The sequence below is a fragment of the Bufo bufo genome, chromosome 6 (assembly GCF_905171765.1).
Source record: "Bufo bufo chromosome 6, aBufBuf1.1, whole genome shotgun sequence".
NCBI lineage: Eukaryota > Metazoa > Chordata > Amphibia > Anura > Bufonidae > Bufo > Bufo bufo.
Genome location: NC_053394.1, coordinates 337,272,486 through 337,288,605, shown reverse-complemented (window position 1 = coordinate 337,288,605; position 16,120 = coordinate 337,272,486). Strand labels below are relative to the sequence as shown.

Sequence of the window (16,120 nt, the reverse complement as noted above, 5' to 3'; positions counted from 1 at the left end):
AATGATCCGGAATTTTGGATGGAGATAATACCGCAGCATGCTGCGGTATTTCCTCCGTCCAAAACGCTGTTCAGTGACTGAACTGAAGACATCCTGAACGGATTTCTCTCCATTCAGAATGCATGGGGATATACCTGATCAGTTATTTTCCGGTATAGAGCCCCTAGGACGGAACTCAGTGCTACACGCTAGTGTGAAAGTACCCTTGGGGCTCATGCACACGACCGTGTGTATTTTGTGGTCTGCAAAACACGGATCCATTCTGCTTTTTTGCAGATCTATTGTAACAATGCCTGTCCTTGTCCGAAAAACGGACAGGAATAGGACGTTCTATTTATTTTTGCCGAACGGACTTGTGGACATATGGATACTCAATGCACACTCATTTCCATTTTTTTGCGGCACCATTGAAACAAATGGTTCTGAATACGGGCCGCAAAAAAACTGAAATGGACACGGCCAAAAAATGCTACCGTGTGCATGTGCCCTTATTAAGGGATAATAAATTAGTTACAATTTAAAGAAAAGTATTGCCAATACGTATGTTTTTTTTTACTCCAAAAAAAAGGTGAGCTTGATAAATGCGTAAAAATTTGTAAATGTGTCTGACCCGATGTCCTAGCCCCTGCCATTCACCCATCACTCCCTTGCAACTCCCAAGTTGTGAGGACAGCGTAAAAACGCCCATGCGTTTAAAAAGTCGCAAAAAGGGACCTTTTTTTTACACCAAAAACAGGCATAGCGCTCATCATAAATGACCCCCATTATATCCAAGTGATGTCTGATAAGACATTTGTGGAAACTGGATTAAGGGGTCATTCACACGACCGTATGTATTTTATGTATGTATGTTGTGTGAATGCACCCTAAGGTCTCATGCACACAAAACGTATTTTGGTCCACATCTGTTTTTTTGCGGGTCTGATGCAAACCAATTCACTTCAATGGGGCCACAAAAGATGCAGACAGCATACCGTGTGCTGTCCGCATCTGTATGTCCGTTCTCCGGCCCCGCAAAAAACAGAACATGTCCTATTCTAGTCTGTTTTACGGACAAGGATAGGACTGTTCTAATAGAGGCCTGCCATTCCGTCCCCCAAATTGCACAATGAACACTGTCGGTATCCATGTTTTGCGAATTCGCAATTTTTCTTATTCTAAGGCCTCATGCACACGACCGTTGTGTGCATCCGTGGCCGTTGTGCTGTTTTCCGTTTTTTTTTCGCTGACCCATTGACTTTCAATGGGTCTGTGGAAAAATCGGAAAATGAACCGTTTTGCAGCCGCATCCGTGATCCGTGTTTCCTGTCCGTCAAAAAAATATGACCTGTCCTATTTTTTTGACTGACAACGGTTCACGGACCCATTCAAAAATCAAGGAAGACCCACGGACGAAAAAACGGTCACGGATCACGGAAAAACGGGACCCGTTTTTGCAGACCGCAAAAAAAAAACGCTCGTGTGCATGAGGCCTAACGGTCAAAGGAAGTATATCTAATTTCAATCAATTACATCACTACATCAACTGGATATACAGTTGCAAGAAAAAGTATGTGAACCCTTTGGAATTATATGGATTTCTGCACAAATTGGTCATAAAATGTGATCTGATCTTCATCTAAGTCACAACAATAGACAATCACAGTCTGCTTAAACTAATAACACACAAAGAATTAAATGTTACCATGTTTTTATTGAACACACCATGTAAACATTCACAGTGCAGGTGGAAAAGTATGTGAACCCCTAGACTAATGACATCTCCAAGAGCTAATTGGAGTGAGGTGTCAGCCAACTGGAGTCCAATCAATGAGATGAGATTGGAGGTGTTGGTTACAGCTGCCCTGCCCTATAAAAAACACACACCAGTTCTGGGTTTGCTTTTTCACAAGAAGCATTGCCTGATGTGAATGATGCCTCACACAAAAGAGCTCTCAGAAGACCTACGATTAAGAATTGTTGACTTGTGGAAAGGGTTATAAAAGTATCTCCAAAAGCCTTGCTGTTCATCAGTCCACGGTAAGACAAATTGTCTATAAATGGAGAAAGTTCAGCACTGCTGCTACTATCTCTAGGAGTGGCCGTCCTGTAAAGATGACTGCAAGATCACAGCGCAGACTGCTCAATGAGGTGAAGAAGAATCCTAGAGTGTCAGCTAAAGACTTACAAAAGTCTCTGGCATATGCTAACATCCCTGTTAGCGACTCTACGATACGTAAAACACTAAACAAGAATGGATTTCATGGGAGGATACCACAGAGGAAGTCATTGCTGTCCAAAAAAAACATTGCTGCACGATTACAGTTTGCACAAGAGCATCTGGATGTTCCACAGCAGTACTGGCAAAATATTCTGTGGACAGATGAAACCAGAGTTGAGTTGTTTGGAAGAAACACACAACACTATGTGTGGAGAAAAAGAGGCACAGCACACCAACATCAAAACCTCATCCCAACTGTGAAGTATGGTGGTGGGGGCATCATGGTTTGGGGCTGCTTTGCTGCGTCAGGGCCTGGACGGATTGCTATCATCGAAGGAAAAATGAATTCCCAAGTTTATCAAGACATTTTGCAGGAGAACTTAAGGCCATCTGTCCACCAGCTGAAGCTCAACAGAAGATGGGTGTTGCAACAGGACAATGACCCAAAGCATAGAAGTAAATCAACAACAGAATGGCTTAAACAGAAGAAAATACGCCTTCTGGAGTGGCCCAGTCAGAGACCTAACCTCAACCCGATTGAGATGCTGTGGCATGACCTCAAGAAAGCGATTCACACCAGACATCCCAAGAATATTCCTGAACTGAAACAGTTCAGTAAAGAAGAATGGTCAAGAATTACTCCTGACCGTTGTGCACGTCTGATCTGCAACTACAAGAAACATTTGGTTGAAGTTATTGCTGCCAAAGGAGGTTCAACCAGTTATTTAATCCAAGGGTTCACATACTTTTTCCACCTGCACTGTGAATGTTTACATGGTGTGTTCAATAAAGACATGGTAACATTTAATTCTTTGTGTGTTATTAGTTTAAGCAGACTGTGATTGTCTATTGTTGTGACTTAGATGAAGATCAGATCACATTTTAGGACCAATTTGTGCAGAAATCCGTATTATTCCAAAGGGTTCAAATACTTTTTCTTGCAACTGTATGTTTCTACTCATAACCCTATGAAGAACTTGATAGGGCACATTTACTAAGGCCATTTTTTTTACGCTGCACTGCCGATAGACACGTCTTATTTAGGCGAAGCATGCTCCTCGTCATAAATTAGGCGCATCTGTGGCAGTCTGTGCGCCTGGAGTAAACACTACGCCAGACCCTGGCTGGCGCACTTTTTAGCATACATGTGACATGCCCCTGCCTTGTCATAACGGAAACCGGACGGATCCGTTTTGCAGGCCGTAGACTTCTTTTATGACGGAATGAATAACGGAATGCCTCTAAAGGCATTCCGTTACGGTCCGTGGTAACGGAATCCATAATGCAATTCAGCTGATACCAAAACACGAACTCGAAGTTCAAAATATGAAATTCGATCATCCCTACTTATCACGCCCAACTGGCGTGCAAGGCCCAAAATCGTGTCACACGCCACACTTTTTACATCTAAAAGTGTCATAAGTCCATTAGTAAATGTGCCCCAATATATTTTATACTTCGGGAGTGTGATATATATTATGAAATACCACGAGGGCTCCGCAATGTCCAGTGTGGAAGGAACCCCACAGACGCACTACGGAGTGCTTCCCTGGCGTTTATCTCCACACCGCAAAATAGTAGTACATGCGTGTTTTTACATAGCAATCATACACCGCGACTATAGGCCGCAATCGGTGGAGATTGTAAAACTACAACTCCCAGGCCTCGCTGTCCTCTGCGCAGGCGGCAGAGAATACTGGGAGTTGTAGTACAAGGCCATGCTGCACACCCCTGAGCTGGAGCTCGCACGTCGTCGGTATAAGCAGTCTCCAGGAAAATGGCTTCCAAGTCTATCCAGCGCATGACGTTTACACCCTAGCCACGGGGTACACTTCCGGTCTGTCCGTGTCGTCACTTCCGGGTGAAGCTGAGGACGAGCTCGTCATCCGAAGTAGTGTGAGGTCCTAGGATCTCCCAGCAGTGTGACCCGAGTAACAGGCCCCAGCACGGGGTGCACCCCACAGGGCCCGGAGAATGAGCAGCGCGAAGCGGAAAGACGAGCACCCGGTGTCCAATGGGGGTGTGAAGGTGAAACAGTCTCCCTGGAGCAAAGCATTGCGGGCAGACGCAGCCTGGGATGACAAGGTACGGGCCTCCTAGTGATGCTGGGACTTGTAGTGCTATAGTGGATCCACCTGCAGGTGTCTATAGGGTATGTGTAGGCGGAGAGAATCGGTGCCTAGAGGTAAGGTGTCCACTGCCGATCCATCAGATTTCTGGTCATGTGATCAGACTCCAGGGTCATTTTTATGGCAGTTTTTTTCCTTTTTGCACCAGAAGTGATGCCATACTGCATTGGGTTCCCAGAGGCCGGACCACCGCTGTGGTGGTTCCCAGTGGTCCAATTGATGTGACATCATTTTATGCCATGGGATTACTCCTCTAAAGGGATAGGCCACCTTTTTGTGTGTGTGGCCAGACCTGCAAAGGGAAGAATTCTTATTTGCTCACTGGCCTCGGTTACACTGCTGTCAACATCCGCTTTGATGCCCCTGCAGCCAATGACTGGCAGCAGCGGTGACCCACTTCCCTTGGGTCACGCCGACTGGTCACGTGACGCAAGGGGAACCAGGTCACTTCTGCAGCCAGTCTTTGGCTGCAGTGGTGTTAAAGCGGATGTTGACAGCAAGGGATCGGAGGGAGACAGCCGAGGCCGGGCAGCAAAGTAGCCAGGACCCTGAAGCAGGTAAGTATTATGTAGGTCTGCCCAGGAGGGGGGGGGGAGTTGCCGAAAAAACCTCAAAAAGTCAACTCCTTGCGAACAGGCTGTCCAAGGTAATTCTGACCATAGTACATCCGGATCAGACGGGATTTATGCCAGGAAAATCAACGGCTATTAACCTTCGTAGGCTGTACACTAGCTTAAATATTCCGGCGGATAATGGTGGTGACAGGGCCTTGCTTGCGCTTGACGCCGCTAAGGCGTTTGATAGTGTGGAATGGAGGTATTTGTGGGGGGTCCTGAGAATTATGGGCTTTGGTGAACGGTTCATTCAGTGGGTACAGGTTCTGTATTCTAGCCCTAAGGCGAGAATTAGAGCTAATGGAGGATTATCAGACTGTTTTCCCCCTCGCCAGGGGTTCCAGACAGGGATGCCCACTGTCGCCCTTATTGTTTGCTCTTGCAATAGAGCCGTTGGCGGCGCATATTCGCTTATCTACAAGTATAGAGGGGTTTAGATATGGTGAACTGCATAATAAAGTGGCTATGTACGCTGATGATACCCTACTTTTCTTGGGCGATACTGGTGCGTCCCTGGATGCGGCCATGGCATTGATTGACAGATTTGGTAGCTTTTCCGGACTACGGATAAACTGGCAGAAATCCTCTTTGATGCCAATTGACGGGCAGGCCCTGGTAGGCAGACAAGTAGATAGTTTGGTGCCCTGGGTGGATAAATTTAAATATCTGGGATTACATATAACACCGAGACTAGCGGATTTTGAAGAACTAAATCTATCCCCTTTGCTAGCTACTTTTAGGCTTAAAGTGAGGTCATGGTGTAGGCTCTTTCTTTCGGTGGTAGGTAGAGTTAACCTTTTAAAAATGGTTATGATGCCCCAACTGTTATATATACTGAATAATGCTCCAGTTTGGATCCCTCTGGATAGATTTAAGAAAATTCACTCTATATTTAGAGATCTTACTTGGAAGTATGGACAGGCTAGGATCAAACTGGAGACATTGCAGTATTCTAAGTCGGAAGGGGGCTTAGCTGTCCCTAACGCATGGATTTATTTTTTGGCTTCCCAATGTCAGCATTTTAAGGGATGGATTGATCTACAAGCACCGGATATGACTGGGCAGATATTGCAGCATTGGCTGGGCAGTCGTGACCTCATGGGCATTCTGGAAGGTTTAGGAATGCATGCAGGGAGGGAAAAACTTCCTCTGATTGAACTCATGAAAAAAGTTTGGGCAAAAGTGAAGCTGCTAAGAGGAGTGGGAGGTATTAGTGAACTTTCACCTATTGGAAAGAACCACTTGTTGCCAGAACTATTGGCCATACCAGGACTTAGGAACTGGGAAACTTATGGAGTGACGAGAATTGGACAATTAATTAAGGACAAGACATGTAAGTCATTTCAAAGCCTGCAGCAGGAATTTAATATCCCCAAGGAGTGGTTTTATAAATATCTTCAAATAAGACATGCCCTTGGGGTCACGATGCGGAAGGGATGTGTGATAGCTCAAATGGAGGTGGTCCATAAGCTTGTTCTTCCGTCGGGAGGGGGAAAAAGAGGGTTAATATCACAGGTGTACGCTCTTCTAATGGAAAAATTCTTAGAGGGATATCCGCTTTCAAGAATGAAAAAGTGGGAGGCTGACGTGGGGGATATGTCTAAGGATATGTGGGAAGATATTTTAGAAGCAGTCCCCAAGGTGTCTCTAAGTGAACAGGGCAAACTGTCCCAACTATTTATTATACACAGAGTGTACAAAACACCGGTGTTCCTGAAAAAGATAGGAGTAAGAGGTGATGACAAGTGCCCAAAGTGTATGGAAGATGGTGCAGACTTATTACATATGTTGTGGTCTTGTCCAGTAGTTGCTAACTATTGGGAGGAAGTTGTAGAAATGATTAATAGTAAATTGACATTAAGAATTCAAAAAGATCCTAAGGTGTGTATTCTGGGGTATGTGTCTGAAATTGGAGGAAATGAACCGGTTAGGGTAGCTGCGGGGAGATTGCTATATGTGGCCAGGAAACTGATCGCTATGAGGTGGATCCAGGGGAGTCCGCCCACACTGAGTGAGTTTGAACGGAAGGTGCATGACATGCTGGTACTCGAAAAAGGGGTGTATGTGAAGAGAGGGTGTCCTCAGAAGTTTGAAAAAATGTGGACTGAATGGTTATCTCATACCCACGTGGTTATATAGTCATGTGATGGTCAAGACCAATGTTAGGGTTGGGGGGTTAGGGTAGGGTAAGGGGGGGAGGGAGTTTGGAAAGGTCAAGTTTCTGGTAATTTTTTTTTTTTTGCCCATAATATGTTTTAGCGAAGGTATATGTAGTGTATGGATTCATGATAATACTGAGTGGTGATATACTTATGAGTATTGTTGTTCACTGAATCTGCATCGTGGATAATTTAAAGAAAGAAAAAGTCAACATATTGTATTATGTTATAATATGTATTTATTGTTTAATAAAAACGATTTGAATAAAAAAAAAAAAAGTCAACTCCTTAAAATCCTACTTGTACTGATGTGCTATGCTTGTCCCACCGGTCACCGGAGCCAAATGATGGAGGATAGAAAACCGCAGAACTATTCGTCCCCTGTCAGCTGCCCAGTCTGGACAGATCATATGCCATCCATGTGGACACCCCCTACTTTTTCTAATGGGGCATGTGACCCCCTGTAGTAAATGACGTCTGAATGAACCTTTGCCTGAGATGCAGTTCCTTAACTGTAGGGTCATGTCTTTTTTTTCCCCCCTTTTAGGAGGATTATTAGTAGAGAGGGATTTATTCTGGTTGGCGTTGCTGACTCAGCGGGTCTGACCTGCTGCTGGAGGAGAATGACTACACCACGTGGTGTCCTAAGCCTCTGGATGTGCAGGCAGAAAATAACTAACCCTGTGTAGAGATTAACCAGGTGACCTTCCCTGCTCTGTCACCCACAGGATGAGTTCCTGGATGTCATCTACTGGATCCGGCAGATCTTGGCCATCATACTGGGCGTGATTTGGGGTATCGTTCCTCTGAAGGGATTTGTGGGAATAGCTATGTAAGTATATTCTGAATTCGCATACACGGTGATCAAGACAAGAAGATGTTCTCTAAGGTTTCGGTCACATCTGCATTTAGCATCCCGGTAGTCTGTTCCGGCAGAGGGGCGGACTGCTGGAATTACCTACACCAAGGCCAACCTGATCCCCCTTTAATATGATGGGATTCGTTGGGTGTCCAGCAAAAATGTCAAAACCCCATTGCACGCAGCAGTATTTTTCTTGCAGAAAGTCGGCATTCATGCCAGAAACCCAACGGATCCCATAATAGTGAATGGGGATCCAGTGGTGTCCTGCTATGCCGGATACGGTCATTCTGGTGGTCTTCTCCTCTGCCAGAGAAGACTACATACATGTGACCCTAGCCTAATTCCTGGCTTTTTGGACAGACAGGTGTCGCCAGGCTATTGGGAAATGATCATGTGTGGTGAATTCGCGGCAGGATCCATTGCCCAGAGGGCTCATAAACATGGCTGTTTTTGCGGATCTGCAAAACACGGATACCGGCCGTGTGCGTTTTGCATTTTGCGGAATGGTTAATCCTGTCCTCTGTAGAACCTTCCTATCCTTGTACGCAAAATGGACAAGAATAGGACATGTTCTATTTATTTTAATCTTTTTCATGGAGTGCTGTCCGCATCTTTTGCGGTCCCATTGCAGTGAATAGGTCTGCATCCAATCCACAAACAATGCGGAATGGATTCAGATAAAAACCACGTCGTGTGGATGAGCCCTAAGTGTAATGGGGGGTCTCTGGTGGTCTGATAGAGACCATGAAGAAGCCCAGTTGACAGTATGACAGCTGACCCTCCCATAGGCTGAGAAAAGCAGCTTCCGGCCTGAACAGACTCAAGAAAAGTGCTTAAAATGTGTCCAACTGATTGAATTTTCTACTGGTAAAGACATAGCACCCTGATCACACTGAGGACCTTAAGCTATATTCACACTAGTGGTAAATTCTTCCAGAAGAACAGTCTGCTTAAAGATATCGTATCCAGCATAGCCGCATACTACCTGACCCCTCCAGAGTGCATTGATTATAATAGGACTCGGCAGGGATGCAGCTTGTTTCCGGCATTAGCGCCGGGATTCGGCCAGACATAAAACACTACTTGCAGAGGTATTGGTCCGGCCGAATCCTGGCACGAATGCCGGAAACAGGCTGGATCCCGCAATTATAGTCAATGGGGCCTGGCGGTGCTACGGCTATGCCGGATATGATGTCTTCCGACAGGCTGCTCCTCTGCTGGAAGAATTTACCGCCAGTGTGAAACTAGCCTTAGACTGCTTTACTAAGTAGTCCCGGAACACTTTATTAAAAGGGAACCTGTCACCGGGATTTTGTGTATAGAGCTGAGGACATGGGTTGCTAGATGGCCGCTAGCACATCTGCTATACCCAGTCCCCATAGCTCTGTGTGCTTTTATTGTGTAAAAAAACACATTTGATACATATGCAAATTAACCTGAGATGAGTCCTGTCCCTGAGATGAGTCCTGTCCCTGAGATGAGTCCAGCGTGAAGGAGCCCAGCACTGCCCCGGATCCTCCGAATCTCCTCCTTGCTCCTCAACATCAGAAAGCCAGAGCGCCGTAATCTCGCAATGTGCGAGCTAGCGCATGCGCAGTTCGTTCCCTGAGGCTTATGCCAGCACAAGGAAGGAACACTATGACGACACTGCGCATGCGCTAGCTCGCTCATCGCGAGATTACGGCGCTCTAGCTTTGCGACGTCGGGGAGCAAGGAGGAGATTCTGAGGATCCGGGGCGGTGCTGGGCTCCTTCACGCTGGACTGATCTCAGGTTAATTTGCATATGTATCAAATTGTTTTTTCACACAATAAAAGCACACAGAGCTATGGGGACTGGGTATTGCGGATGTGATAGCGGCCATCTAGCAACCCATGTCCTCAGCTCTATATACAAAATCCTGGTGACAGGTTCCCTTTAATTTAGTATCAAAAATGTAGATGATGACATGATTTTGCTTTTGTATCTTAAAGTGTTTCCACTTTTTGTTTTTGGACAGATTTTGCCTAATCAATGCCGGCGTACTGTACCTGTATTTTAGCAGCTTCCAGCAAATAGATGAGGAAGAGTATGGCGGTACCTGGGAACTAACTAAGGAAGGGTTTATGACCTCGTTTGCTCTGTTTTTGGTAGGTATCAGTGCTCCAAGATTGCTAGACGTGTCTTCATTAGGCTGAACTCTATAAGCACGCAGAGCAGGTAACTGACCGGCCTTTCTTAGGCCTCTTTCCCACGAGCGATATGAATCTGTTCAGGAACAAACTGATGGTTTTGCGCACAAGTTCAGTTGTTTTTTTCTAGGATTCCATGCAGTGTGTGCATTTTTGCCATCCGGGTGCAATGCGTTTTTCACTGATGGTTACTAGGAGATGTAGATCATTATTTTTCAGTTTTTTTGTTTTTTTTTCACTCGCATGAAAAGCGCCTGCAATCCGGACGGGAAAAAAACGCACACATTGAATGCAATCACATAAATTAAACAGTTTGAACTTGTGTGTAAAACCACCAGTTTTTCTCCTGACACAACCTGTGTCACTCATGTGAAAGAGGCCTTAGGCTCTGTTCGGAGTCTGACGGCAGTTTTGTCACATTTAGTGACAAGAATAGTGCAGCCTGCGGTTATCTTCTTTGAGGTGATCGCCTCTAGCGATCTCAGTATAATAGCTTAAAGGGGTTATCCGGGAAATAAAATTGATGACCTATCCAAAAGTTAGGTCATCAATATCACATTGGCGGGGGTCTGAGCACCCGCTGATTAGGTGCTTTGGGAATCTGCAGCGCTCACCAAAATAAGTGTGGTGGCCTCCCGGGTGCTTACCATTGTATAGCGACTGCTTGATATTGCAGCTCGGGTTCATCGACTTGAATGGGGCTGAGCTGCAAATAGGCCATGTGAGCTATGAACATGATGTCACATGGCCTAGGAAGAGGGCACGGTGCTCACAGAGCGTTTGGCCTCTTCCAACAACCGATCCTCGGGGATCTTGTCGGACCCCTGCCAATCTGATATTGGTGACCTATCCTGAGGATAGGTCATCGATATGAATTCCCGGATAACCCCTTTAAGAAGCCTCTGATTGTTAACACCTCAGAAGCAAAGTATGATGCCTTGTGTATGTGGCATATGTTTACCACTAGGTGGTACTATCTTACTCACTTTGCACTTACATGCACATTGTTAAAGGGGTATTCCAACGTGGCAGAAAATGTGGACATTTCACCTTTAAAAAATAATTACTTTTTAAAGGGGTTGTACGGTCTGGAAAACCTCTGTTTGAAACGGTGAGATCAAGGAGGAAAGCGCACATCTTTCCTGCAACGATTCCTGTAGGGGAAATAAAGAGTGAATATGCAGTCATGTAAAACCTGGTCCAATGGAGTGAAGATACCACCTCCCCTGTGTCTGTATACCTGTAAGATAAAAAGAAGTCACCAGTAAATAACTTGCGATATCCCTGTCCATTGACATACTATTCAAGGGTTGTTGTTTTTTTGTCTTGTTTTTAATTTTTTTATGATTAGGGATGAGCGAACCTGTGTTTTCACATTCAGCGTACAAGGTTCAGGGTATCTAAGAATTCCGTTATGGATTCCGCTACCACGGCCCATAACTTATGGTCTGTGCTAGCGGAATCCATAATGGAATTCTTAGATAACCCAAACCTTGTATGCCGAACATGAAAACACAAGTTCGCTCATTCCTACTTCTTATAGCCACCATAAAGGTCTGTTCACACATGGCAGAAATGACGCCGATTTTCTGCCTGGCATTTCGGAATGGAAAGACTGCAGAGCAGAGGTCGCAATAACACCTGTATAAGCATCAGAGACGCCCGTTCAGGCAATTTTACACTGTGAAAAAAGGCTAATGCGTATGAATACGCATTAAAGGGGTCATCCCATCTTAGACAATGGGGGCATATCGTTAGGATACAAGGAGAACGGAGAGGAGAAAGTTGAGGGTGCACTGCGCATGCGCAGCTGCCCTCCATTCATTTCTATGTAGCCGCTGAAAATAGCCGAGCACTGGCTCTATTTCCGTCGGCCCCATAGAAATAAATGGGAGTAGTGGCCGCGCATGTGTGGTGCGCTCCCATTCACTTCAAAGGGAGAGACGGGGAGCTGCGCCTGGTGGTGGATGGACCCTAGGAAACCCGGGGTCCTCCAGCCACAACTCTCCCCGGCTCCGTTCTCCTTGTAGGTGCGGGTCCCACCTGTGGGACCTGCACGTATCAGACAATGGGGGCATATCCTAGCGATATGCCCCTATTGTCTAAGATAAGAGAACCTTTTTAAGGCTTTGCATGTAGTTAACCAGCGCACTGCACGCTGTGAATCTCATGGGCAGCACAGCAATACAGCTGTTACCAAAACATCCAATAGCAAAGCTCCTTACTCGCAGGTGTAGGGATGGCAGCAAGTAAGGAGCTTGTTATTAGGGAGGGAGGCTGCTCATTGGCCAATTTCGGCGCGCTGCTTTTCCAGAGTCCCTGACTGTGTAGGCTAACTAGTGGCTGGCCGAGGAAAGATCCATGTAGACGGGAGAGCAGCCCCTGGGGACAAGTTGATAAGGAGCGGTGGACGGACAGCAGAGCACTGATCTTTGCTCTGCACCGGAGTAATGGGATCACTTAGAGTGCAGCGTGGCTGTATTCTTCTGACTGCGGAGTCAGCTGCCGACATCAGAGGTGAGGAGGTGACTCCCAGACAAGAGGTCGTCATCATACCTCTGAGTCTTGACACCGGAATGTAAAGTACAATGCTAAACTCTCCTCCTGTGGTCTCCCTGTGTTAGGTGCTCAGCCAGAGCCTGCTGGTGCAGTGATCAGTGAGTCCAGAGGCTGACTGCACCAGCAGGCTCCAGCTCAGGTGCTCAGCAAGAGCCTGTGGATTAACTGATCACTGCACCAGAATGTTCTGGCTGAGTGCAAGGGCCTGCTAGTGCAAGCTCTGGCTCAGTTGCTCAACCAGGGCCTGCTGGTGCAGTGATCAGTGAGTCAGTGTATTTGCCTCATATCAGTCTATATCATGTTAATGCAGTGCTCTGTGTATCCTGTATTTTTTTTGCCCCATCAGCATCATCCCAGCAAGGATACTTCTGCGCTGCTCGGTCATCTCATGCGTGGGCACTGGATCTGCACAGCAGAACATTGTGGGGATAATCATGGTGCTGATGGGCCAATGTAATACTAGATGGAGGGCAGTGTCCTGTAGAGCATGTGATTTTAGACAGTGTATGCCTGCGTTTCAACACTGATAACTGCTAAGACAGTGGTAGCCAGATAGGCAGATAATGTGGAGTTGAGTGCACAGCAGTCATCGCGTGAGACCCAGCACTGTGCAGTAACAGAGCTGGCAATAGAATCAAGCTGCTTTGGCTGCTAAATATAAAGCAGCCTAGCAGAATAAGGGAGCAGAGCGACCAGTAGCACCTCCATATCTATCCCAGGGCTCCATAACTGATAATAAAATTCATGATTTATATGCAGGCATAGCTGATAATTTTAAATGTCAGTTTAGTGTAATGTTTTATTTACAATAAATAATAAATGTTACGTTTTAGTTTCAACTATCACACGTGTCAACCAAGAGACAACTATTGGTCCTAGTGACCATTTGAAAATAACAATTTAATCGTGTCTCAACACGTTGTGAAGGGTCACTCAAAATAGCAATAATGTAATACTAGAGACGCAGAGCACTGATAATGGTTTCCTGCATAAATAGCAGCCTCTTAATGTTATTTAGACCTGTGTATTATATATATATATATATATGCATTACTGCAACTTTCGTACTCCTCTTTGGCTGAAAATACTCCTCAAAAATGGTAAGAGGAGTATTTTTACTCTTGTAGTGCGACCTCTGCTGCAGAGGATTACAGTAGCAGCAAAGTTGATAAGATTTTAACAAAAGCTGCAAATAAAAACCTGGGTGGCGATTCTTTCTGCACATATTTACAGTGGATTTCACCCGTTGCAGTGCATATAGAATTTGTGAATTTTGACGTGGATCCGCGACAGAATCCGCTACCTTAAAAGATCTCAGGGAGGAGTTTTCTGACATTTTAATACTGGTGACCTATCCTCAGGATAGGTCACCAGTATCTGATTGGTGGGGGTGCGACATCTGGCACCCCGGCGATCAGCTGTTTTGAGAAGGCAGCGGAGCTCCTGTGAGTAACGCAGACTTCTCTGTGCTCACCAAGCACAGCGCCGTACATTGTATAGTGGCCGTGCTTGGTATCACAGCTCAGCCCCATTCAATTGAATGGGGCTGAGCTGCGCCTAGGCCGAGTGAAAAATGAACTTGATGGTCTAGGAAAAGCAGCGAAAAGGCTGCCTTCTCAAACAGCTGATTGTGGGGGCTCCAGGTGTCGGGGCCCCACCAATCAAGAGGATAGGTCATCAGTATAAAAATGGCAGAAAAGCCCTTTAACAGTGCAAGCAGACAATCCACGGGTATGTCCACGTGGGTCTGAACCACTGCTGACTTTCCGCCTGAGTTTGTGGAAGGAAAACCTGCAGCGGAATACAGTATAAGCAAAGTGGATGGAGTTTGAACAGCAGAAGAAGGAAAATCTCGGCTTAGGAGTGACAGAGGAGTGTTGCTGTGGTGGGTGAGGCACTCCAGCAGGTCCCCGGACACGCAGTAACATACTATCAGTGCATTACTGCATTACTCACAGGTTAATGGGATTTTAGGGTAACTGTATTATCAGTTTAGCTCACGGAGTTGCTCAAGTGTGTATGCACTCTAGATTTTAACCCTATCTTTGTCTTCCTCTTTTAGGTGGTTTGGGTCATTTTCTACACAGCGATTCATTTCGATTGATGATCATTTTTATCTCCCCTTTTTGCTGCCAAATCCCACATTTTTGGTCAAGAAGAACGGTAATTTTTTTAAAAATCAGCCAATAAAAAGGACATTTCATGTGAACAGGAATAGAAGAAGAAAGTGGTTACTTTTTTTTTTCTTTTTTTTTTAACAGAGTTCCCCCAGATTTTGACCTTGGGGCTGCAGGTACAGTTCACCGCCATAGCTCCTACTTTTTCTAAGTCCTTTGCTTAAAAAACTCTGAAAACTCTTTATTCGGCTCTTGGAAAATGTCAGCGTGTTCACTTGGCACCATGGCTCACCAGGACGGCAGCATGGCGTGAGGGACATACCATAGAAACGGGCTCTGTTGTCACAGTGTAAGCTTCAGCATCCAGACGGGATCCCTATGACTATTTTACACATGGATGAGCGAGGCTTCCAGTATCGGCTCGCACGTGTTCTCCGTTCACGTGGGAGTGGAGTTCTCTAGAAGAGCAGAACAATATCTTCAGCTTCCGCGTGACTGAAGGCCCTTATGCAGCTGTATTTAATACTGTCGAAAGCAGCTGCTGCACAGACGGGTTATAGGGAAATGATACAAATCCTCACATAAAGCTACACAGTATTGGAACAAAATTTGATATTTAACTCGACGTGAATGTGTTTTACAATTAAATCTGATTTATTGAAATGTGTCTTTTCCCTGATCTTTGCACATGCTGCACCTGTTAAAATCGGTTCTTTTTTAACAGGGGGAAGCTTTAGGGTTTCTCTGGTCGCCCCAGGTGGAAGGGGGGGGGGGGGTTGTTGCTGGTAGTAGTCACCTATCCTACCCCACTTCACGCTCTTCACACCCCATTCTGGCGCTTATGAGACTCTTCAGTCAGGGTCTCTCCAGTGCCTCGATCAGGCTGTGTTCACACTGTGCTTAGCCCTAGGCTGAATACCTAAATACGGTATACGTAATCAGTATCTGATCGGTGGCCTTCCACTGAAGCCATGACGCAGTGCTGTGGCCACCTCACAGCTTACCCTAGTCCAGTGATGTCACGTTCATCAGACACGTGGCCTAGGCGCATCTCGGTTCCATTCAAGTGAATAGGGTTGAGCTGCAATCCCAAGCACAGCAACTGTAATCAAATGTACAGCGCTGTGCTTGGTAAGCTGCGAGGAGGCTATGGTGCTCACAGAAGCGTCGGTCCTGGGTGTCGGACCCCCACCAATCACATACTGATGACCTATCTTGAGGATAGACATAAAATAAGATCATAACCAGCGTCTTCCTTGTGCAAGTTTTTTATTCCCGATCAACACGTGAGAATTTATTTATTTTTTCCC

General features: G+C 45.8%; 1 protein-coding gene across 1 annotated transcript; it reads left to right on the top strand.

Annotated features, from left to right (window-relative positions):
- The first annotated feature begins 4,027 nt into the window (after positions 1 to 4,027).
- RAB5IF (RAB5 interacting factor) lies at positions 4,028 to 15,473 on the top strand. The gene is made up of 4 exons (XM_040436848.1): positions 4,028 to 4,285; positions 7,831 to 7,934; positions 9,963 to 10,092; positions 14,756 to 15,473. Exons 1-4 carry the CDS (start codon positions 4,175 to 4,177, stop codon positions 14,795 to 14,797), a joined length of 387 nt encoding a protein of 128 aa, XP_040292782.1. The 5' UTR covers positions 4,028 to 4,174; the 3' UTR covers positions 14,798 to 15,473.
- Positions 15,474 to 16,120: the final 647 nt, after the last annotated feature.